This window comes from Hyla sarda, chromosome 4, assembly GCF_029499605.1.
Source record: "Hyla sarda isolate aHylSar1 chromosome 4, aHylSar1.hap1, whole genome shotgun sequence".
Classification (NCBI taxonomy): Eukaryota; Metazoa; Chordata; class Amphibia; order Anura; family Hylidae; genus Hyla; species Hyla sarda.
The window spans coordinates 343,964,009-343,987,694 of record NC_079192.1 but is presented as its reverse complement, the minus strand read 5'-3'; the positions used below and the strand labels follow the sequence as shown (position 1 = coordinate 343,987,694).

Sequence of the window (23,686 nt, the reverse complement as noted above, 5' to 3'; positions counted from 1 at the left end):
GTGCCCAGTACTGTACACAGTATTCCATGTGTGGTCTGACTAGTGATTTGTACAGCGGTAGAATTATTTCCTTGTCGTGGGCATCTATGCCCCTATTGATGCACCCCATGATTTTATTAGCCTTGGCAGCAGCTGCCCGACACTGGTCACTACATCTAAATTTACTGTTAACTAAGACTCCTAAGCCCTTTTCTATGTCAGTTGTCCCAAGTGTTCTCCCATTTAATACATACCCCCAGCCCGGATTTTTCCTCCCCATGTGCATTACCTTACATTTATCAGTGTTGAACCTCATTTGCCACTTCCCAGCCCAAACTTCTAACCTTTCCAGATCCAGTTGTAACAGTGCACTGTCCTCTATAGTGTTTACCGCTTTACAGAGTTTAGTATCATCTTCAAAGATTGTTACTTTACTATTCATCCCCTCTACAAGGTCATTAATAAATATATTAAACAGAACAGGACCCAAGACGGACCCCTGTGGTACCTCACTAGTAACAGTCACCCAATCAGAATAAGTACCATTAATAACCACCCTCTGTTTCCTATCACTGAGCCAGTTACTTACCCACTTACACACATTGTCCCCCAGCCCGATCCTTCTCAAAACATTGGGTCAAAGACAACTTAACTGTGAGGGAAGGGAGTTTGTGGCTAGAACCATCCCTATACCCTTTCAATTAATGTCGGCTCTTTGTGAACATTGTTCTGTAAAAGTGTACACAATTTCTTCAGGGTATCAAATGGTCTTCCTGCTGTTCTTTCCTCTTATTAGTGTGTTTGAGGCAGTACTATGCACCATGCACAGCTTATCCCAGAACAATTCATCAGGAAATCTTGATTGCTCATGTTTAGTTTTGGATAAAATTCCAATAAAGATTCATGGCCAGTGCAATGTGTGCAGATTATAGTTAATGCTATGTTTAGTGTAGACAAAGCAAGAAGAAAGCACTAGGACCGTCACTTCTGAATCTGTATGTATGGGATCTAGGTGTGCAGATGTATAGCTGGTAGTTGCATGTAGAGTGGCGGTGGTGCTCTGGCTGGGCACAGCAAAATACAGCAGAAATGTATAGAACAAAAGATAGTCGGCAACTCACCGCTGCTTCTCGAGTCTTCTTTATTGGTAGAAAATACTCACATAACAAGCAAGATGGGGAGGGACACAGTGGGGGGGGGGGGTATACTAGAGTATACTCTAGTATACCCCCCCCCCCCCACCGGGTCCCTCCCCATCTTGTATGTTTAGTGTCTCCAGTGCTTTTATGTTTTTGGTTCCTTGTGTTTCGAAGATGTTGAAGTTTTGATAAATTTTTTAATTGAATGTCTCTGTTTCAGGTTTTGTAATGCTAGTGTTTCTCCATATCCTAGTGCCTTCTTATTGTTTTTGCTAGGAACAGATTATCTAGGGCTGTCAAAGGAACATAGCACAGACAGCAAGGTTTAGTGTCTCTGTTAGGAAATAATAACTCACTCATCCCTTGTGAGTCCCAGGGCAATCAATGAATCATACCAACACCCTTTGGAAGGCGCATCCCCCTCGAGGACTAAAACCCTGTACTAGGGTCTCACTAAAAACAACCTTTATTATTATACATTAAAATATAAATGTGTACAGATGATAATGAAAAAAATGAAAATGTTAAATTATCAGAGAACTCTTCTTATTAGCTGGCTATTTTACATGTATCACTGGCCAATTTGACACACTCCCAGTCAAGTATTACGGCGTCACTATTTATTGCAGCCTCCAATATCCTTATGTATTAACGTACACTTTGGATGTCTCTCACACCTCTATATAGTGTTCTCTAGTAGCACTACAATATAATATGTAGGAGCACCATCAGGGATGTAAGCACTATAACGGATGTCATGTATTCTTTATATTTTATTTTACTTGCTCACACTTGCATACGGTGGGCATTAATAATGGGTCTCTCACACCCAATAAACTTTAATTGGGGGTCTCACACACCCTCCAATATACCCATAGGTGAGGCTCTTGCACACACTATTATGCTCCTCTAATGTTGAGTCCTACTGGGAGGTTCAATGCTACTCAGTTCATTAATAGATTGTTAGTATTACAAGCTGCTGCCAAGATTCCCTGTCTAAAATATCCACAGCCTCCCCAAAGTTTCGCCAGAGTACTGGCATTGTCAAGAGAAGTAGGCTAATGGCGAAAATTTCCCACGCTTCCTTATTTATAGACTTTTGTCCCTTCGCTTGAGTCATGAGATTTTGGCTCTCTGTTATAAAATCTCATTAAACATTTTTCAAATAGAGGGTATCCCAAAAAGTGGATGAGGAAAGCCTTTAATAGGGCTCAACATAGTGAACGGGACACTTTATTAGCAGATAGGGCTAGGAAACAAGAAGACTCAAAAATTATTAGATCCATCGGAACATACGATGCATATATCTCGCAAGTAATGAGAATTCTGAGATCACATTGGAACATTCTAAGGTCAGATTCTGACCTGAAGGAAGTACTAGATGAGAATCCCAATATCACATATAGGAGAGGAGCTAATTTGAGAGATCTATTGGTACACAGCTATTATGAACTAATGAAGGAAGGAGCAGTGACATGGTTTCCCACACCCTGGGAGGGGTCATACCCATGTGGGCACAACGCTGTATGTAAGGTGATGCCCACATTTTTTGAAAATCCTCAGGATAAACGTAAATATGCAATCAGGCAGTTTATCAACTGTAGCAGCCGCAATGTTATCTACATAGTGCAGTGCTCTTGTCCGAAATTATATGTGGGGAAAATGACTCAACAACTACGGAGAAGGATCGGGAAACATCTAAGCACAATACGAACAAGAGCAGATATGCCATTGGCCAGACATATCAATACTGTACATAGGAACAACATGGATGCTATAAAATTCTGGGGATTTTGTCAGTTAAATTTAGGCCAGAGGAAAGAGATATTGATAAGTCCCTACTAAAGGAAGAGGCAAAACTGATATTTAGACTGAATAGTAGATACCCAATGGGTTTGGATGAGACAGAAGATGAATTCTAAATAAGTAAAAGATAAAAGCCATAAATAATGGAAATGGAACAACTGCAAGACACACTATCCTGATAGTAAATTTCCGTAATATACTTACCCGAGAGATGAGGAATGGAGGATGTTGCTTGAGTCTGGTGGTCTGATGGGGTGGACTTTTGAAGATCTTTATGAGAAAAATAGGGAGATTGTTTAGATTAATGGCAAGAGACAACCGGACGACAGGATTATGACCATACTATTACTATTAGTATAATATGAATACATATTATATGAATACCTCACTATGAATATAAGAGATGGAACACCACATTGGGACATATTCCTATTGAATTGGATGGTCCAATAATAAGAAGTAACAAGTAACATATGATGACAACAAGTCAGTTTAATTCTAGATGAGGTGTAATAATCTACTGGTCCTCCCAGTTGAGGAATCCCCTGATGTCCAAGGGGGAGATTTATCAAAACCTGTGCAGAGGAAAAGTTGTCCAGTTGCCCATAGCAACCAATCAGATCGCTTCTTTCATTTTTCACAGGCCTTCATGAAAATGAAAGAAGCAAGCTGATTGGTTGCTATGGGCAACTGGGCAAGTTTCTCTCTGCACAGGTTTTGATAAATCTCCCCTCAAGTCTATTCATATATATTTAGGGCTAGGTTCAGACTACGGAATCTCCGGGCAGAAAATTTCCACCCGAGATTCCGAGTGCGGCCAGCGCTGACTGAATCAGTCGGCGCTAGGACCGCGCGGACACTGCAGTCTCCAATAGACTGCAATGTGTTCCGCGCGGATTTCCGCCTGAAGAAAGAGCAAATTTCCAAGCAGATTTTCCGTTCACAAATTCCACTTCACAAATTCCGAAGTCTGAATTTGTGAACGGAAGCCCATTCACTACACTATACATTTTAGCAAGCAGAATTTCCGCCTGCAATTTCAAAGAGGAATTGCAGGCGGAAATTCCGTAGTCTGAACCTAGCCTAAAGCTCATAGGGCATGAGATATACTTTATGCAATCTATTCAGGTTACTTATGTAATTTAACAATGAACAGAATAATATATGATTGATAGATAGGGCTGATACAAGAAGGATCCCCAGGTAGACATTTGATGATTTGTGTTATGAGACCTTGTCAAGACCCCAGCACATAATGGGCAACATACCATAATGTGAGAGACTGGAATATCGTCAATCTCAAAGCAATATGAAGAATGAATCGGTCACACATCATATAATATACTATACTAAGAAGAAACTTGTTTGAGGAAAATAATACCTTAGTAATAGCAAGGCTTACCTCATAATGTATAAATAGATTTATGGTCCGCAATACAACATAATATGATATATGTACAAATCTATCAATGACTGGGAATTCCGGGCATGCGCAGATTGAGGCGACTAGGAAGAAAAAGTTTAAGTGACAACTAGAGATGAGCGAACTTACAGTAAATTCGATTCGTCACGAACTTCTCGGCTCGGCAGTTGATCACTTTTCCTGCATAAATTAGTTCAGCTTTCCGGTGCTCAGGTGGGCTGGAAAAGGTGGATACAGTCCTAGGAGACTCTTTCCTAGGAATGTATCCACCTTTTCCAGCCCACCGGAGCAGCTGAAGGCTGAACTAATTTACGCAGGAAAAGTCATCAACTGCCGAGCCGAGAAGTTTGTGATGAATCGAATTTACTGTAAGTTCGCTCATCTCTAGTGACAACGCAAGAATGCACAAAGACAGGGATGCCAGCACCCTGTCACATGGTGCGGACGCACAGTCAGGTGACCGGATTATCACATGATCATAATAATAGAAAACGTGACGAATGATATGGCGTTCTATGATTGGTGTAAACTACGGGAAGTGACGCAAGCGAAGGAACGGAAGTGGTGTCACAAAAAAAGTATATAAATAAAGAAACGTGGGAAATTTTGCCATTAGCCTACTGCCCTTTACAAAGCCAGTACTCTGGCAAAACGTTGGGGAGGCTGTGGATATTTTAGACAGGGAATCTCGGCAGCAGCTTGTAATACTAACAATGTATTAATGAACTGAGCAGAAATCGAACCTCCCAGTAGAACTCAACACTAAGGGAGCATAATAGTGTGAGCAAGATCCATTATTAATGCTCACAATATGCGAGTGTGAGCAAGTAAAATAAAATATAAGGAATACATGACATCTGTTATAGTTCTTGCATCCCTGATGGTGCTCCTACATATTATATTGTAGTGCTACTAGAGAACACTATATAGAGGTGTAAAAGACACCCAAAGTGTACATTAATACATAAGGATATTAGGGACGCTGTAATACTTGACTGGAAGTGTGTCAAATTGGCCAGTAATACATGTAAAATAGCCAGCTCATAAGAAGAGTTCTCTGATCATTTTAAAACTGTTTTTTCGTTATCAATATCTTTGCACATTTTATATTTTTATGTATAATAATAAATTGTTTTTAGTGAGACCCTAGTACAGGGTTTTAGTACCCCGGGGGGGGGGGGGGGGGGGGGGCGCACTAACTGTCCACTGCCTCCCGTTCGGGCCACCCTCCTCTTTCTTCTTGATGAGCAAGTCTGAGGTCAGACACGGACATTGGACAAGTCAGTCAATGTCCTCTACACCAAACATTGCAACTATGCTTTCGTGGACCTTGCTTTGTGCACTGGAAGCATAATTGTCCAAAATGTCTTTGTATGCTGAAGCATTAAAATGCCTAAGCCAGTCCCTAAAAAACACTCAATAGCATCATCCCTCTTCCACAATGCAGTCAGGAAGGTAATGTCTTTCTGGCATTCAGCAATACCCAGTCTTGTCTATTAAATACAAAGTGTTATGTGTCACATCACAAAACACATTTTCACTGCTCCAGCATGCATTACACTACTTGATAAATGGCATTGTGTTTGGGGATTTAAGGCTTGCATGCAGCCATGCCATAAGGCTTCCAGCACACAGTTTTTTGCTCATTTTAATGCCAGATGAGGTTTGGCACTCTGAAAGTCACCAATGTTCTGCTGACTCAAAAACTGCAGGCACTATGGGGGGAGATGTATCAAAAAATGTTTAGTGGAAAAGTGGAGCAATAGGCTATAGCCATTGATTAGATTGGTTGCAATGGGCAACTGCTCCACTCTTCCTTTGAACTGGTTTTGATAGATCTCCCTGTATGTGTCTCAACACTTTTAAATGTTTCTATATTTCAACCACTCATAGTTCATTGTGAAAGATTTGGAGGAAAGCTATTTCTGGAACTGACTTCCAGCGGTGGCATCCTATTACAGTACCACACTGTTCAGTAAGCTCCACACTTGTCCAAGAGTAGTGAATGGTATTGCAACTGATTTTCATTGAAGTGAATGGGACTGGACTGCAACACACAACCTGTGGACAGTGGTGGCACTGTTTTTAGAAGAAAAAAAATCCATGTTTTTCTAATCCGGTGCATTCTATTGTACTGATGAAGTCTTATCACCAATAGAGTATAAGCTACTGCATTATTCGACCATTTTGAGTCTTTTTATACTAGAAATTGCTGCTGCTTTTCTTAGCCTAAGGTGGGAGGGGTCATCTAAATATATTACTGTGATGAGACAGCAAAACATATTCCAAAAGCCTGATTTTGTTTATTACTCCATCTCCCTCATTGCTTCTCCTCTCTTCCCCTTCACTCTCCTTTGACTTCTTTGAGCAGCTTGTAAACTGATCCCTCATTGATAAGCCCTGACGAGAAACTTTAGCAGTGAATTATCGGTAGTGGTGGAGGCAGGGACGTAACTATAGGGGGTGCATCTGCCCCATTACTGACCATTATTATAATTGGCACAAGGGGGCCTGTTGCAGATTTTGCATCCAGGCCCAAAAGCTACAAGTTTAGCCTCTGGGAGAAGGAGAAGTAACTAATTAGCGGAGATGGAAGCATGTTTCTCTTATAAGATATAATATACATTTTCTTACATCTGCTTGCACTATTGATTTATACAAAGTTTGTTGAAAGTCTGTTGCCCATTTTAATGGAATTTGTAAGTCTATCTGCATGCTTTGAGCTTCAGATATGTGCTGACAGCTAATGGGCCAATAAAATGAATCCTACATGTTCTGCAGCTAATGACGTTTTGTTCTGATAATACCACTTTTAAAAGTAAGGTACAAATTACTAACAAAATATAATTTATCTGTAGGCTGTAGTGCCGCCATATTCAGTATAAGTTAAATAGTTTTTGATTTCATATTTAAGAAATCATAATCTAATATCAGTGACTTATATTTTTTAGGTGCCAAGCAGGATATCATGGAGAAAGATGCCATGCACTTACTCTTCCTTTGGGGAATCCACTAAGTACATATGATCACACAACAGTGTTGGCCGTTGTTGCAGTTGTGCTCTCATCTTTTTGTTTAATTGTTATATCATCATTGTTAATATTAAGGTATGTCTAACACAAACCTTCTAACTAGACATTAGGCCTATATTCACATGTATATTGGCTGTGCTGTATATTCATAATGTAAAAAAAAAAAAAAAAAAGTGTGTCCCTCGATTAAACTAATCTCCATTCTTGCCCTGAGGCTTAGGCTATGTATACATATCGGAATTTCTGAGCAGAATTCCGGATTGGAATTCTGAACTGAGATTCCGCAACTGCAGTGTCCCATTGTATTCAATGGGATTCTGCTGTGCTGTGCACAAAACAGAATTTCTGTGCAAGATGTTTCTGGCACGGAAATTCAAATTCCGCTGTCCGCAGAAAGAATGAACATGTCCATTCCTTTTGCACACTCTGCACAGAATGCATTGCCATCTATGAGATGTGCATTCCCGTGCGGTCCTAGCGCAGGCATGTAATGCCGGCGCCCACAGTCTGCAGAATGTCCGCACAGAGATTTTTCGTGCTGACATTCCAACCTATGAACATAGCCTTACTATACCAATATGAAAAGCTGCTTGTTTCATTGAGCAGACTGTTTCTGTTTAAATATTAAAGGGGTACTCCGGCCCTAAGATATCTTATCCCCTATCCAAAGGATAGGGGACAAGATGCCTGATCGCGGGGGTCCCGCTGCTGGGGACCCTCGCGATCTTTCATGCAGCACCCTGCTATCATCAGCCTCCGAAGGGAACATCGCTCTGGCTCTGTTAAATTATGATCACGTGGCCAGAGTATCAGGACATCACGGCTCCGCCCCGTGTGACATCACGCTCCGCCCCCTCAATGCAAGCCTATGGGAGGGGGCAAAAGTACATAAATGGTACAAAAAATGTCCTTAATTTAAATAGTCATAAGGAGTAATTGGAAACTGGTTAATCACTTTATAAAAGTGACTCCCACTAGAGACAGCAGTATAAAAGTACCCTGCATGAATGGAGCAGAGGTCACAAAGGCGTTTTACCAATATACCACTGTTCTCTTGCTCCTTAAATGGCGCTTTAGTACACCTGCATAACCACTGCTCTGTTCACTTGACCATTGCTTTGTTCACTGCCAATAGCACTGAAGTTAAAAGCCGCGTACCAGCACGTGACTATAGCAAAGAGTCCCACAGACAGTGAATAGGGCAGTGGTTATGCAAGTGTACTACCACAGGGGTGGGTATTTGTATGGTGTGTGTATGTATGATGATGATGAGGGGGCGGCGGGTGTATGTATGATATGTGTATACATGATGTGTGTGTTATGTATGATGTGTGCATGTATGTATGCTGTGTGTTTGTAGGATGTGTGTATGATGTGTGTATGTACAGTATGTAATGCATGTGTGTATATGTTGTGTGTAAGCTAGATGTATGTATGATTGTATGATGTGTGCATGTATGTATTAGGTGTGTATGTATGATGTGTGTGTGTGTCTGTATGATAGATGTGTGTAAGCTCCCTAGTACAGGTGACCTGTCTAACCCAGGAAGAAGTACAGTGCCGCCTACGAAAAATCTAAATGGACAAATCACCATGTCCAGATGGCATTCACCCCCATGTTCTAAAGGAATTAAATAATGTAATAGACAGACCCCTATTTTTAATGTTCAGGGACTCTATAGTAACAGGGACTGTTCCCCAGGACTGGCACATGGCAAATGTGGTGCCAATATTTAAAAAGGGGACAAACGGTGACCCAGGGAATTATAGACCTGTTAGTTTAACCTCTGTTGTATGTAAATTGTTTGAGGGTTTTCTAAGAGATGCTATTTTGGAATATCTTGATAAAAATAAATGTATGACTCCATATCAGCATGGCTTTATGTGGGATCGGTCCTGTCAAACTAACTTGATCAGCTTTTATGAGCAGGTGAGCTCCAGACTGGACAAGGGGGAATCACTGGATGCTGCATATCTGGATTTTTCCAAAGCATTTGATAACGTGCAACATAAACGGTTGGTGCATAAAATGAGGGGGATGGGGCAGGGGGAGACTGTGTGTAAGTGGGTAAGTAACTGGCTCAGTGATAGGAAACAAAGGGGGGTTATTAATGTTACTTATTCTGATTGGGTGACTGTTACTAGTGGGGTACCACAGGGGTCAGTCTTGGGTCCTGTCCTATTTAATATATTCATTAATGACCTTGTAGAGGGGTTGAATAGTAAAGTAGCAATCTTTGCAGATGTTACTAAACTCTGTAATGCGGTAAACACTATAGAGGACAGTGCACTGTTACAAATGGATCTGGATAGGTTGGAGGTTTGTTCTGGAAAGTAGCAGATGAGGTTCAACACTGATAAATGTAAGGTAGTGCACATGGAGAGTAAAAATCAGGGCTGGGATTATGTATTAAATGGGAGCACACTTGGGACAAATGACGTGGAAAAGGACTTGGGAGTCTTAGTTAATAGTAAATTTAGCTGTAGTGACCAGTGTCGAGCAGCTGCTGCCAAGGCAAATAAAATCATAGGGTGCATCAATAGGCGCATAGATGCCCACGACAAGGAAATAATTCTACCGCTGTACAAATCACTAGTCAGACCACACATAGAATACTGTGTATAGTCCTGGACACCAGTGTACAAGAAAGATATAGTGGAGCTGGAGAGGATTCAAAGTTGGGCAACCAGGGTAATACGGGGAATGGGAGGACTACAGTACCCAGAAAGATTATCAGAATTAGGGTTATTTAGTTTAGAAAAAAGAAGGCTTAGGGGAAACCTAATAACTATGTATAAATATATCAGGGGACAGTACAGAGATCTTTCCCCATGATCTATTTATACCCAGGACTGTATCCCAGGACTGTATCTATAAGAAGGGGGCATACTCTACATTTAGAGGAAAGAAGGTTTCTACACCAGCACTTTACTGTAAGAGCAGTGAAACTGTGAAATTCTCTCCCGGAGGAGGTGGTCATGGTGAACTCTGTAAAAGAATTTAAAAGGGGTCTGGATGCATTTTGGGAGAATAATATCGCTGGTTATGTATATTAGATTTATAGGGACAGAAAGTTGATCCAGGGATTTATTCTGACTGCCATATTGGAGTCAGGAAGGAATTTTTACCTCTAGTGTGAGGGTTTTTTGCCTTCCTCTGTATCAACTCAGTAGGGACTCATCAGGGTTATAGGTTGAACTTGATGGCTTCTACTACTATATATGGGGGGCTGCAACTATATATTGGGGAATTCAACTTATTAAAGGGGGCTACCATCTGCAATGGGATCTATCTACAGGGAGTAACCCATACTTATAGGAGGCTGCTACAGCTTACAGGGAGTACAGTGAGGATCAAAAGTTTGGGCACCCCAGGTAAAAATTTGTATTAATGTGCATAAAGAAGCCAAGGAAAGATGGAAAAATCTCTAAAAGGCATCACATTACAGATTAGACATTCGTATGACAAAAGTTAGATTGTGTTTAGATCATTTACACTTTAGAAATAACAGAAAACAAAAAAATGGCGTCTGCAAAAGTTTGGACACCCTGCAGAATTGATAGCATGCACTGCCCCCTTTGCAAAGCTGAGACCTGCCAGTGTCATGGATTGTTCTCAATCATCATCTGGGAAGACCAGGTGATGTCAATCTCAAAGGTTTTAAATGCCCAGACTCATCTGACCTTGCCCCAACAATCAGCACCATGGGTTCTTCTAAGCAGTTGTCTAGAAACCTGAAACTGAAAATAGTTGATGCTCACAAAGCTGGAGAAGGCTATAAGAAGATGGCAAAACGTTTTCAGATGTCAGTATCCTCTGTTCGGAATGTAATTAAGAAATGGCAGTCATCAGGAACAGTGGAAGTTAAAGCAAGATCTGGAAGACCAAGAAAAAAATCAGACAGAACAGCTTGCAGGATTGTGAGAAAACCAATTCAAAACCCACGTTTGACTGCACAATCCCTCCAGAAAGATTTTACAGACACTGGAGTTGTGGTACACTATTCCACTATAAAGAGATACTTGGACAAATATGCTCTTCATGGAAGAGTCATCAGAAGAAAACCTCTTCTACGTCCTCACCACAAAAATCAGCGTTTGAACTTTGCAAATGAACATATAGACAAGCCTAATGCATTCTGGAAACAAGTTCTGTGGACCGATGAGATTAAAATTGAACTTTTTGGCCGAAATGAGCAAAGGTACATTTGGAGAAGAAGGGGAACAGAATTTAATGAAAAGAACCTCTGTCCAACTGTTAAGCATGGGGGTGGATCAAGCATGCTTTGGGATTGTATTGCAGCCAGTGGCACAGGGAACATTTCACGAGTAGAAGGAAAAATGGATTCAATAAAATTTCAGCAAATTTTGGATGCTAACTTGATGCCCTCTGAAAAAGCTGAAGTTAAAGAGAGGATGGCTTTTACAAATTGATAATGATCCTAAACACACCTCGAAATCCACAGGGGATTAGATCAAGAGGCGTAAACTGAAGGTTTTGCCATGGCCTTCACAATCTCCTGACCTCAACATAATTGAAAATCTATGAATAGACCTTAAAGGAGTAGTCCGGCGCAAACTTTTCCCATTTTATCCCATCCGGGTTGCAAAATAAAAGAAAACAAACTTTCTTTTACCTGCCAACGAGCCCCCGGAGCTCCGGTACACTCCGGTACAGGTGTTCAGTCCCCGTGCTGTATTCTTCTTACTTCCTGTTAGCCCGGCACGTCACACGGAGCTTCAGCCTATCACCGGCCGCAGCCATGTCCCGCCTCGGCTGGTGATAGGCTGAAGCACCGTGTGACGTGCCGGGCTAACAGGAAGTAAGAAGAATACAGCCCGGGGACCGGACACCTGTACCGGAGCTCCGGGGGCTCGTTGGCAGGTAAGAGAAAGTTTGTTTTCTTTTATTTTGCAGCCCGGACGGGATAAAATGAGAAAAATGCGCTCCGGACTACTCCTTTAAAAGAGCAGTGCGTGACAGACAGCCCAGAAATCTCAAAGAACTGGAAGACTTTTGTAAGGAAGAATGGGCAAAGATACCTCAAACAAAAAGTGAAAGACTATTGGCTGGCTACAAAAAGCGTTTACAAGCTGTGATACTTGCCAAAGGGGCAGTACAAGATATTAACTCTTCAGAGTGCCCAAACTTTTGCAGATGCCATTTTTTTGTTTTCTGTTATTTTGAAAGTGTAAATGATGGAAATAAAATCTAACTTTTCTTGACGTATTATAAGAATGTCTAATCTGTAATTTGATGCCTTTTGGAGATTTTTCCATCTTTCCTTGGCTTCTCTATGCACATTAATACAAATTTTTACCTGGGGTGCCCAAACTTTTGATCCCCACTGTAAATGCCAACAGGTATCTACGTAGGGACCTACCTACAGGCATTTACCTACTCAGGGGACCTTGGTAATGGGGGAAACAATGTGAAGGAATCTACTTTATAGAGGTACCTACCTACTCTATTATTATTACTGTATGGAGCGCTATAGGTGCTTAAAGAGTACAGATCCTAAAATGTTTGGCTGGCAGGTTCTGTGGAGATGAACTATGGATGGAAGAATCGGCATGAAGGTCTGGGCCGGATGAAGAAGAAATAGGAAAAGTGAACGACTCAGATCACAGACGACGTCACCTGGTGTAACTGTATATGTAATCACTTATATGGTCTGTAGAGCCAAGGTCACTACTATATGGTCACTGTAGGGGAGGATATTAGTCTGTGTACAGTGGTTTTATTCTGTATCAGTATGGTAATATTATCCTAACATTATATGGTGGTAGTGGTCATATTGTGGCAGTAATATTTGTCCCTTTGTATAGTGGTATTATTGGCGATAACTGTCTGTGTATAGATTCTGGCCTGTGTACAGTGGTTATAATCAGTATCTGTATGTTAGTACAGTGACCCCCCCGACCTACGATGGCCCCGACATACTATAATTTCAACATGCAATTGCCTCTCAGAGGCCATCGTATGTTGAAGGCAGCATCAACATACAATGCTTTTGTATGTCGGGGCCATCGCATAAACGGCTATCTGGCAGCGCTGACTGCTTCAGCTGCTGCTGGATAGCCCTTTACGGTGCCCCGTGTGCTCCAGTGATGGTCTCCTACTACAGATGAGCGAACTTACAGTAAATTTGATTCGTCACGAACTTCTCGGCTCGGCAGTTGATGACTTATCCTGCATAAATTAGTTCAGCTTTCAAGTGCTCCCGTGGGCTGGAAAAGGTTCATACAGTCCTAGGAGACTCTTTCCTAGGACTGTATCCACCTTTTCCAGCCCACGGGAGCACTTGAAAGCTGACCTAATTTAGGCAGGATAAGTCATCAACTGCCGAGCCGAGAAGTTCGTGATGAATCGAATTTACTGTATGTTCGCTCATCTCTATCTCCTACCTGTCCTCGCGGCTCCGGAGCGTCATCTTCGGGATCCCCTCCATTGCCGGCGCTCCCCATTGTCGTCATCCCGTCGCTGCGCACGCCATCCCGTCATCCAATAGGAGCGTCGTGCGTGGTGACGTGATGACGGCAACGTACCCGGGCAGCAGAGACGTTCCAGAGCGGCGGGGACGCGGCGACAGCGATGGAGGGCGACATTTAGGGCAGCGGTGGCGGTCCGGAGCGGCGGGGACAGGTGAGTACAACTTCCTATTCTTTACATTGCACGGATCCCTCAAGATACGATGGTTTCAACAAACGATGGTTCATTTGGAACGGATTATCATCGTATGTTAAGGGGCCACTGTACTATCTTGTCACTATATTGTGGTAATGATAGTGGTTATGGTGTGGTGAAATTATTTGTCCCTTGTATAGTGGGGATAATGGTCTCTATATAGTGCTTTTTATTCAGTATCAGTCTGGTAATATTATCCCATCATTATATGATAAAAGGGTAAACCAGGGAAGTTGTATCCGCTGCTGGCAGGTTGGTCAGGATCAGCAAAAGATCAGGAACCAAGATTAGTAAAGGATGTACTTTATCATGTTCACACAACGCGTTTCTGGGGGTAAACTCTTTCATCAGGCGTGATACAATTGAAATGGAAGACAGTGGTTATATACATACAGACAAGGACAAATTAACATCAGGACCGTAAGTGATGTATCGGAACAGGTGAAAAAGCATCATATTACTAGATTGTAAAGTGCAAAAAAGTGTGTGTTAAAAGAAATAGTGTGTATATTAATATTTAGTGTGCAAATGACAAAAAGATAAAAAGGAAAAAATTGTAAAAGATAAATTAAAAAGCCATATAAAACCAGTATATCATGGAAATTCAAGTGTCGGTTCTTTCAATACATTCATTGAGGCCCTCCGGCCAGAGTGTGTTAAAATGGAAAATCCAGAACTACTCTCTGTTTCTGATTTGGTGTATCGGTGTCAGTTGATTCTATAACAGAGATCGTAATGCAGTCAGTGTTGCCAGTGTGCTTTCATGCAATATGTCGGGAAACATTGTGCTGCATGAAATTGGTATTAATGTTATGCCATTGTTTATTCATTCTCATCCGCAAGGATTGTATGGTCCTACCTATATACTGGATGCCACACAAGATAAAAGGCAGATCACATAAGAGGAGCAGTTATAGTGCTCTTTGCAGTTATTGTTTCACCATTAGAATGGATATAGTAGAAATGCCGTCCGCAGGTATCCGTTTACAACATAGGCATCTGTGTGTGCCACAACGGAAAATTCCATTCTGGAAAGTTTTAGAGACGATAGTAGTGGGTGTCTCTCTCGCAGTTTACTCAGCCTGCTAGGTGCTAGATGGTTGCGGAGAGTTTCAGCTTTTCTGTATGTAATTGCTGGTTTTGCTGGTAGTATTTTTTTTAGGATAGGATCCTATAAAAGTGTGGGCCAATGTTTCTTAAGAATTATGCATATTTTGTTAGGTGCATTGTTAAAAGTGGTTATAAAATTATATATTTTCTTGTAAAAAAAATTTCTTGTTAAATCTTCTTATTTTTTCCAAGAAAATATAATTTTATAACCACTTTTAACTAGGGATCGACCGATATCGTTTTTTTAGGACTTATACCGATAATCGGTGCAGGTTAGGGCCGATAGTCGATAACTTATACCGATATTTCGGTATAAGTTATCGGCTATTTAACCCCCTGCGACACCGCTGCAGATCATTGATTTAAAGCGGGCTTTTTAAATCAATGATCTGCAGTGGCTTTTGCGGGGCCATAGGCCGCCGCCGCCACCACCCGCTTCTCTCCCCTACCTGCCAGGGTGCTCCGGGCCATCCATCCATCGTTCCTGTAGTGTCCGGGGGCGTTCCGGGTGGAGGGTGGTCCGGTCCGGGCTGTCCTTCTTCTCCGGCGGGCCTCTTCTCCACTCCGGGCAGGCTCCGGCCTAGTACGCTGCATAGACGTCGCTGCGCAGTGACGCCCGTGCGCAGCAATGCACCTGACGTCACGGCGTAGCGGCGTCTATGCAGCATACTAGGCCGGAGCCTGCCCGGAGTGGAGAAGAGGCCTGCCGGAGAAGAAGGACAGCCCGGACCGGACCACCCTCCACCCGGAACGCCCCCGGACACTACATGAAGGAAGGATGGCCTGGACCACCCCCATTACGGGTAAGTTTAATTTTTTTATTCACTCGGAGGGTGGGGGAGGGGCCCGACCGGTATAGCGGTATGGGAAAAAATCCATACCGCTATACCGCCTAGCATCACGGTTGGGGGTGCGACGCGGTGCAGTGGGTCGGAGGTGCGGTGCGGCGGGTCGAGGGGGTGGCGGTGGCGGTGCGGGGGGGCGGGGCATTATCGGCTTATCGGCAAGATAATTGCCGATACCGATAATGCCCAAAATCGTGATTATCGGCCGATAATATCGGCCATACCGATAATCGGTCGATCCCTACTTTTAACAATGCACCTAACAAAATATGCAGAATTTTTAAGAAACATTGGCCCACACTTTTATCTGATCCTATCCTAAAAAAAATACCACCAGCAAAACCAGCAATTACATACAGAAAAGCTAAAACTCTCCGCAACCCGTGCGCAGCGACGCACCTGACGTCACGGCGTAGCGGCGTCTATGCAGCATACTAGGCCGGAGCCTGCCCGGAGTGGAGAAGAGGCCTGCCGGAGAAGAAGGACAGCCCGGACCGGACCACCCTCCACCCGGAACGCCCCCGGACACTACATGAAGGAAGGATGGCCTGGACCACCCCCATTACGGGTAAGTTAAATTTTTTTATTCACTCGGAGGGTGGGGGAGGGGCCCGACCGGTATAGCGGTATGGGAAAAAATCCATACCGCTATACCGCCTAGCATCACGGTTGGGAGTGCGACGCGGTGCAGTGGGTCGGAGGTGCGGTGCGGCGGGTCGAGGGGGTGGCGGTCGCGGTGCGGTGGGGGCGGTGCGGGGGGGCGGGGCATTATCGGCTTATCGGCAAGATAATTGCCGATACCGATAATGCCCAAAATCGTGATTATCGGCCGATAATATCGGCCATACCGATAATCGGTCGATCCCTACTTTTAACAATGCACCTAACAAAATATGCGGAATTTTTAAGAAACATTGGCCCACACTTTTATCTGATCCTATCCTAAAAAAAATACCACCAGCAAAACCAGCAATTACATACAGAAAAGCTAAAACTCTCCGCAACCATCTAGCACCTAGCAGGCTGAATAAACTGAGAGGCATTTCTAATATATCGTCTTATTGCACTGGGGAAACAATAACTGCAAAGAGCACTATAACTGCTCCTCTTATGTGATCTACCTTATATGTTGTAAATGTGGCATCCAGTATATAGGTAGGACCATACAATCCTTGCGGATGAGAATGAATAACATTAAAGGGGTTATCCAGGAAAAAAACTTTTTTTTTTTATATATCAACTGGCTCCAGAAAGTTAAACAGATTTGTAAATTACTTCTATAAAAAAATCTTAATCCTTTCAGTACTTATGAGCTTCTGAAGTTAAGATTGTTCGAGGTTTGCTATGGGGATTGGCCTCTAAGCTGAGCGATTCCCGAGACAGGTGTCATCAGAGAGCACTTAGACAGAAAAGAACAACCTTAACTTCAGAAGCTCATAAGTACTGAAAGGATTAAGATTTTTTAATAGAAGTAATTTACAAATCTGTTTAACATTCTGGAGCCAGTTGATATATAAAAAAAAGTTTTTTCCTGGATAACCCCTTTAATACCAATTTCATGCAGAACAGTGTTTCCCAACATATTGCATTAAATCATACTGGCGACACTGACTGCATTACGATCTCTGTTATAGAATCAACTGACACCGATACACCAAATCAGAAACAGAGAGTAGTTCTGGATTTTCCGTTTTAACACACTCGCCGGAGGGCCTCAATGAATGTATTGAAAGAACCGACACTTGAATTTCCATGATATACTGGTTTTATATGGATTTTTTATTTATCTTTTACAATTTTTTTCCTTTTTATCATTTGCACACTAAATATTAATATTAATAGACACACAGCTTTTAACATATACTTTTTTGCACTTTACAATCTGTATGAGTAATATGATTCTTTTTTACCTGTTCCGTTCCATCACTTCCAGTCCTGTTTGTCCTTGTCTGTATGTATATAACCGTTGTATCTAGGGCTGCAGCTAACGATTAGTTGTCGATTATTTCATCGATTAACCCCTTAAGGACATAGGGCGTATCCATACGCCCCCGTTTCCAAGTCCTTAAGGACCGAGGGCGTATGGATACGCCCTGAGCATTTCCGGCCCCCGCCGCTAGCCAGAGGGGAGCCGGGCCGGATGCCTGCTGAAATTGTTCAGCAGGCATCCCGGCATATCGCCCAGGGGGGTCATTATGCCCCCCCATGTCAGCGATTGCCGCAGATCGTTGGACAATTCAGTCCAGCGATCTGCGGCGGATTCCGGGTCATCGGGTCTCCAGTGACCCGATGACCCGGAATTACTGGCTGATCGGGGCCGTCAGAGACGGCCCCGAACAGCCAGAGCCAGCAGGGGTGAGGTGGCACTGGTGCCACCTCACGATCGCCCTGATTCGTCGGCCGGTTTCCCGGCCGACCAATCAGGGCGCCTGCTGCGGGTGTCACTCCCGCAACCCGCTCCGCCCCTCTTCCGGAGGTCGTGAGCGGGTGCGGGCAGAAGACCCCGGGTGCTGGGGACCCCGATCCCCGGCATCCCTGTTGGTATCGGGGCCCCAGGAGCGACGGCGGCGGCGAGGGACTGACCTGTGCGACGGCATCATGGAGCAGCAGCAGGAGGTGAGTGACAGTCTCCTGCTGTTGCTTAGCAACAGCTCCCAGCATGCAAAAAGGGCATGCTGGGAGCTGTAGTTATGCAACAGCAGGAGGCAGACCACCACAACTCCCAGCATGCCCTTATGGGCATGCTGGGACTTGTAGTTTTGCAACAGCTGGAGGCACATTTTTCTATGGAAAAGTGTACCTTCAGCTGTTGTATAACTACAACTCCCAGCTTGCACAATCAGCTAAAGTGCATGCTGGGAGTTGTAGTGGTGCATCTGGTGGTTGCATAACTACAACTCCCAGCATGCCCGTTGGCTGTCGGTGACTGCTGACAGTTGTAGTTTTGCAACAGCTGAAGGCACACTGAGTTAAGTATGTGTCTCCAGCTGTTGCATAAATACAATCCCCAGCATCCCCAGCCAATGTAGTATGCCTCCGGCTGTTGCATAACTACAAGACCCAGCATTCCCTTCCGCTGTGCGTACATGCTGGGGGTTGTAGCTTTTGCAACAGCTGAAGGCACACTGGTTGCAAAACACTGAGTTTGTTACCAAACTCGGTGTTTCACAACCTGTGTGTCTCCAGCTGTTGCAAAACTACAACTCCCAGCATGCACTGATAGACCGTACATGCTGGGAGTTGTAGTTTTGCAACAGCTGGATGTACGTACAGGGTACACTCACATGGGCGGAGGATTACAGTAAGTATCCAGCTGCAAGTTTGAGCTGCGGCAAATTTTCTGCTGCAGCTCAAGCTGCCAGCGAGAAACTACTATGAACCCCCGCCCGTGCGACTGTACCCTAAAAACACTACACTACACTAACACAAAATAAAATAAAAAGTAAAAAACACTACATATACACATACCCCTACACAGCCCCCCTCCCCTCCCCAATAAAAATGAAAAACGTCTGGTACGCCACTGTTTCCAGAACGGAGCCTCCAGCTGTTGCAAAACAACTACTCCCAGTATTGCCAGATAGCCACTGACTGTCTAGGCATGCTGGGAGTTTTACAACAGCTGGAGGCCCCCTGTTTGGGAATCACTGGCATAGAATACCCCTATGTCCACCCCTATGCAAGTCCCTAATTTAGGCCTCAAATGCGCATGGCGCTCTCACTTTGGAGCCCTGTCGTATTTCAAGGCAACAGTTTAGGGCCACATATGGGGTATCGCCATACTTGGGAGAAATTGGGCTTCAATTTTTGGGGGGTGTTTTCTGCTATTACCCTTTTTAAAAATGTAAAATTTTTGGGAAAACAAGCATTTTAGGTAAAAAAAAATAATTTTTTTTTACATATACAAAAGTCATGAAACACCTGTGGGGTATAAAGGTTCACTTAACCCCTTGTTACGTTCCCCGAGGGGTCTAGTTTCCAAAATGGTATGCCATGTGTTTTTTTTTTTTTGCTGTCCTGGCACCATAGGGGCTTCCTAAATGCGGCATGCCCCCAGACCAAAATTTGCTTTCAAAAAGCCAAATGTGACTCCTTCTCTTCCGAGACCTGTAGTGCGCCAGCAGAGCACTTTTCACCCCCATATGGGGTGTTTTCTGAATCGGGAGAAATTGGGTTTCAAATTTTGGGAGGTATTTTCTGCTATTACCCTTTTTAAAAATGTAAAATTTTTGGGAAACCAAGCATTTTAGGTAAAAAAAATTTTTTTTTTTTTTACATATGCAAAAGTCGTGAAACACCGGTATTAAGGTTCACTTTACCCCTTGTTACGTTCCCTGAGGGGTCTAGTTTCCAAAATGGTATGCCATGTGTTTTTTTTTTTTTTGCTGTCCTGGCACCATAGGGGCTTCCTAAAGGTGACATGCCCCCCAAAAACCATTTGTCACTCCTTCCCTTCTGAGCCCTCTACTGCGCCCACTGAACAATTAACATAGACATATGAGGTATATGCTTACTCGAGAGAAATTGGGTTTCAAATACAAGTAAAAATTTTCTCCTTTTTACCCCTTGCAAAAATTCAAAAATTGGGTCTACAAGAACATGCGAGTGTAAAAAATGAAGATTTTGAATTTTCTCCTTCACTTTGCTGCTATTCCTGTGAAACACCTAAAGGGTTAATACACTTACTGAATGTCATTTTGAATACTTTGGGGGGGTGTAGTTTTTATAATGGGGTCTTTTATGGGGTATTTCTAAGATGAAGACCCTTCAAATCCACTTCAAAACTGAACTGGCCCCTGAAAAATAGTGAGTTTGAAAATTTTGTGAAAAATTTCAAAATTGCTGCTGAACTTTGAAGCCCTCTGGTGTCTTCCAAAAGTAAAAACTCATAAATTTTATGATGCAAACATAAAGTAGACATATTGTATATGTGAACCCCCAAAAAAATTATTTTGAATATCCATTTTCCTTACAAGCAGAGAGCTTCAAAGTTAGAAAAATGCAAAATTTTCATTTTTTTCGTCAAATTTGGGGATTTTTCACCAAGAAAGGATGCAAGTTACCATACAATTTTACCACTAAGTTAAAGTAGAATATGTCACGAAAAAATAATCTCGGAATCACAACGATAACTAAAAGCATTCCAGAGTTATTAATGTTTAAAGTGACAGTGGTCAGATGTTCAAAAAATGCTCTGGTCCTTAAGGTGAAAAAGGGCTTGGTCCTTAAGGGGTTAATCAGAAAAACGTCAAAATTCCAAAAAAAGGGTTTCAGCTGATTCTAGTTGAAAAATGATGTACAATGGCCATATTAAAAGTTTCTAGCATGTGATGTGACCAAACAGCAGCAATTCTGGAGTCTTTTTTTTTTTTTTTAACATTTATGCCGGTTGCTGTTCAAGATCATTATTAATGATCCTGACCAGAAACAAGTGTAAATTTGATATTGCCGCATGGGTAACTATCTGAACTATTAAAACAAAATGTTAATGATTTACTAACATTTAATTTTAATAGTTCAGACAGTTAGCCATGCGGCAGTATCAAATTTGTAAAAAAAAAATTTCCTTTTTTTTTTGTATAGTAATAGGAAAAGGGGGAGCTAATTTTTATTGGGGGAGCTGTTTATATAAAAAAAAATTATTTTTACTTTTTTTTTTTATATAGCACTTCTATACACATAGTGGTATGTGAAGACTGCAGAACATTGCACCTGACCCATGTCTGTAGTACAGACTTTGTAGTACTACAAACACTAGGATGCAATGCTCTACACATACTACCATGTGTATAGCCATGTATATGTACTACATACACACTGCTTTACCCATGGGGGTATGTGCTGAGCATTACACCCTTGTGTCTGTACTACAATGCTCTGCACATACCCCCATGGGTAAAGCGGTGTGCACTGCACACACTTTATTAAGTAGGTCCATTATATAACCCCCCCTGACGCCCCCTGTGCCATTATATTCCCCCCCCCCCCCCCCCGCCGATGCTCCCTGTGCCCTTATACCCCCTCTAATGACTCCTGTGTCATTATATCCCCCCCTTCCCCTCTGATGCCTGTGTCATTATACCCCTCCTCTGATGCCCCCTGTCATGATATTTCAGCCCAACCCACACCCCTCTCTTGTACCACATTATTACCAAATCTCCCCTCCTCTCTGATCCCCTACTACCTGTACTCCACCCCCCATGTGTGCTCCGGTAGGCTCAGGGGCTCAGCGATCATTGTTGGTACTGGACCGCATCCTCTTTCAGGACGGAGGTGTGCACGATGAGTAACGTCATCGCACGCGCCAATGCCGGGACGCTGTCGTCCTGCGCGGCTCGCTATAGGCTGCAGCGCACAGCTGCACCCTATAGGAGTTTAGTTACAGGGCAATAAATTCTCCAATCCCCTTCTGGGAGGGAACCCTCCCTTCCGGGGAACAATACCCTACCTGTAACCCAATTAAAATTTAACTTTTATTCTTATTCTTTAAAAAATGTCTGTGACAACGTGAAACTTATATATGATTAAAACTGTCAGGAAATACAGAGTGCCTTCTAGTATAAGCCCACTAGGTGGTGCTGCAACACTGGTGTAGGAGTTATCCTATTTCTCACTGTGCATGGTCAGTATCTCCACTCTACCATTGCACAGTAAACTCCACACTTTTTACACGTACTGTATTCCTGTCTAAAAACTTAATGGATTGAAGAAGTTTGTTTTCAAACGAAACGTTAGGGCAGAGAGCTGCCTAATATGGCGTTCAGCGTGCGGCACTGCCTTTTATAACCCTGTATCGGCGCATCATTTCCAATGCGCCAGCGAAGGGTTGGGATCCAATCAGGACGTGGTTGGCATTCCGTGTGTTCCGGCCACCATTCTCGAGCATGCCCAGTAGTACCGTGGTCCCGGGTATCTACTTTTCACCACTGCGCACGCGCCTCCTCTCGCGCGTGCGCAGTACTTTCTGTTCTGTTCTCTGTGGAACGCGAGCTCCGTCTAATGACACGCAAGTTCTATCTATAGTCTGTGCGCGCATGCGTCCCTAGTTGATCCCTTCTATCAGTAGGTATATTCTATCCTTCTTTATTTTTGCCTTCTATGACTGTTCCTTGTGTTCTTATTCTCTCTGTTTATAGGTACTAGTTGGTCTGAGTTTTTTAGGGTCTTTTTTTCTTTTTCTTTTCTTTTAATTATAAGGTTATTTTATACCATTTGGCCATTCTCCTGGATATTGTTACAGTGATTTTATAGATTTATTATATCTCATTTAGTCATTTGTTACAATGATTTTATAAGTTTATTGTGTCTCATCTAGTCACTCTTTTGGATGTTGTTAGATTAATTTAAATTTTTATAAGTTTATTATATTATATCTCATATGGCCATTCTCTTAGTTAATGTTATATAAATTTTTATCTTATTGATTGTGAATCTATACTGTACTTTATTAAATAACATTATTTATATCCTATTGATTGTCAGACCACGATGTCATTCTCTCAGTCGACACTCCAGATCCATAGGTCCGTGGCCTCTCTTCAAGTAATCATTATTTTGTTATTTGGTTTTATATTTAAATTTTAATTTTTCTTCAAGCTCCCCAGGATCGGTTTTTGATGTTATTGATTTTTTCTCCAGGTTTCCCAGTATCTGGGTATCTGGGT

General features: G+C 42.7%; 1 protein-coding gene across 1 annotated transcript in view; it reads left to right on the top strand.

Annotated features, from left to right (window-relative positions):
• HBEGF (heparin binding EGF like growth factor) overlaps window positions 1-23,686 on the top strand; it is a 142,093-nt gene that overhangs the window by 93,294 nt on the left and 25,113 nt on the right. The window contains exon 4 of the mRNA XM_056516541.1: window positions 7,299-7,454. Within this exon, the coding sequence (XP_056372516.1) occupies window positions 7,299-7,454 (156 nt within the window). The remainder of the gene's footprint in view (window positions 1-7,298; window positions 7,455-23,686) is intronic.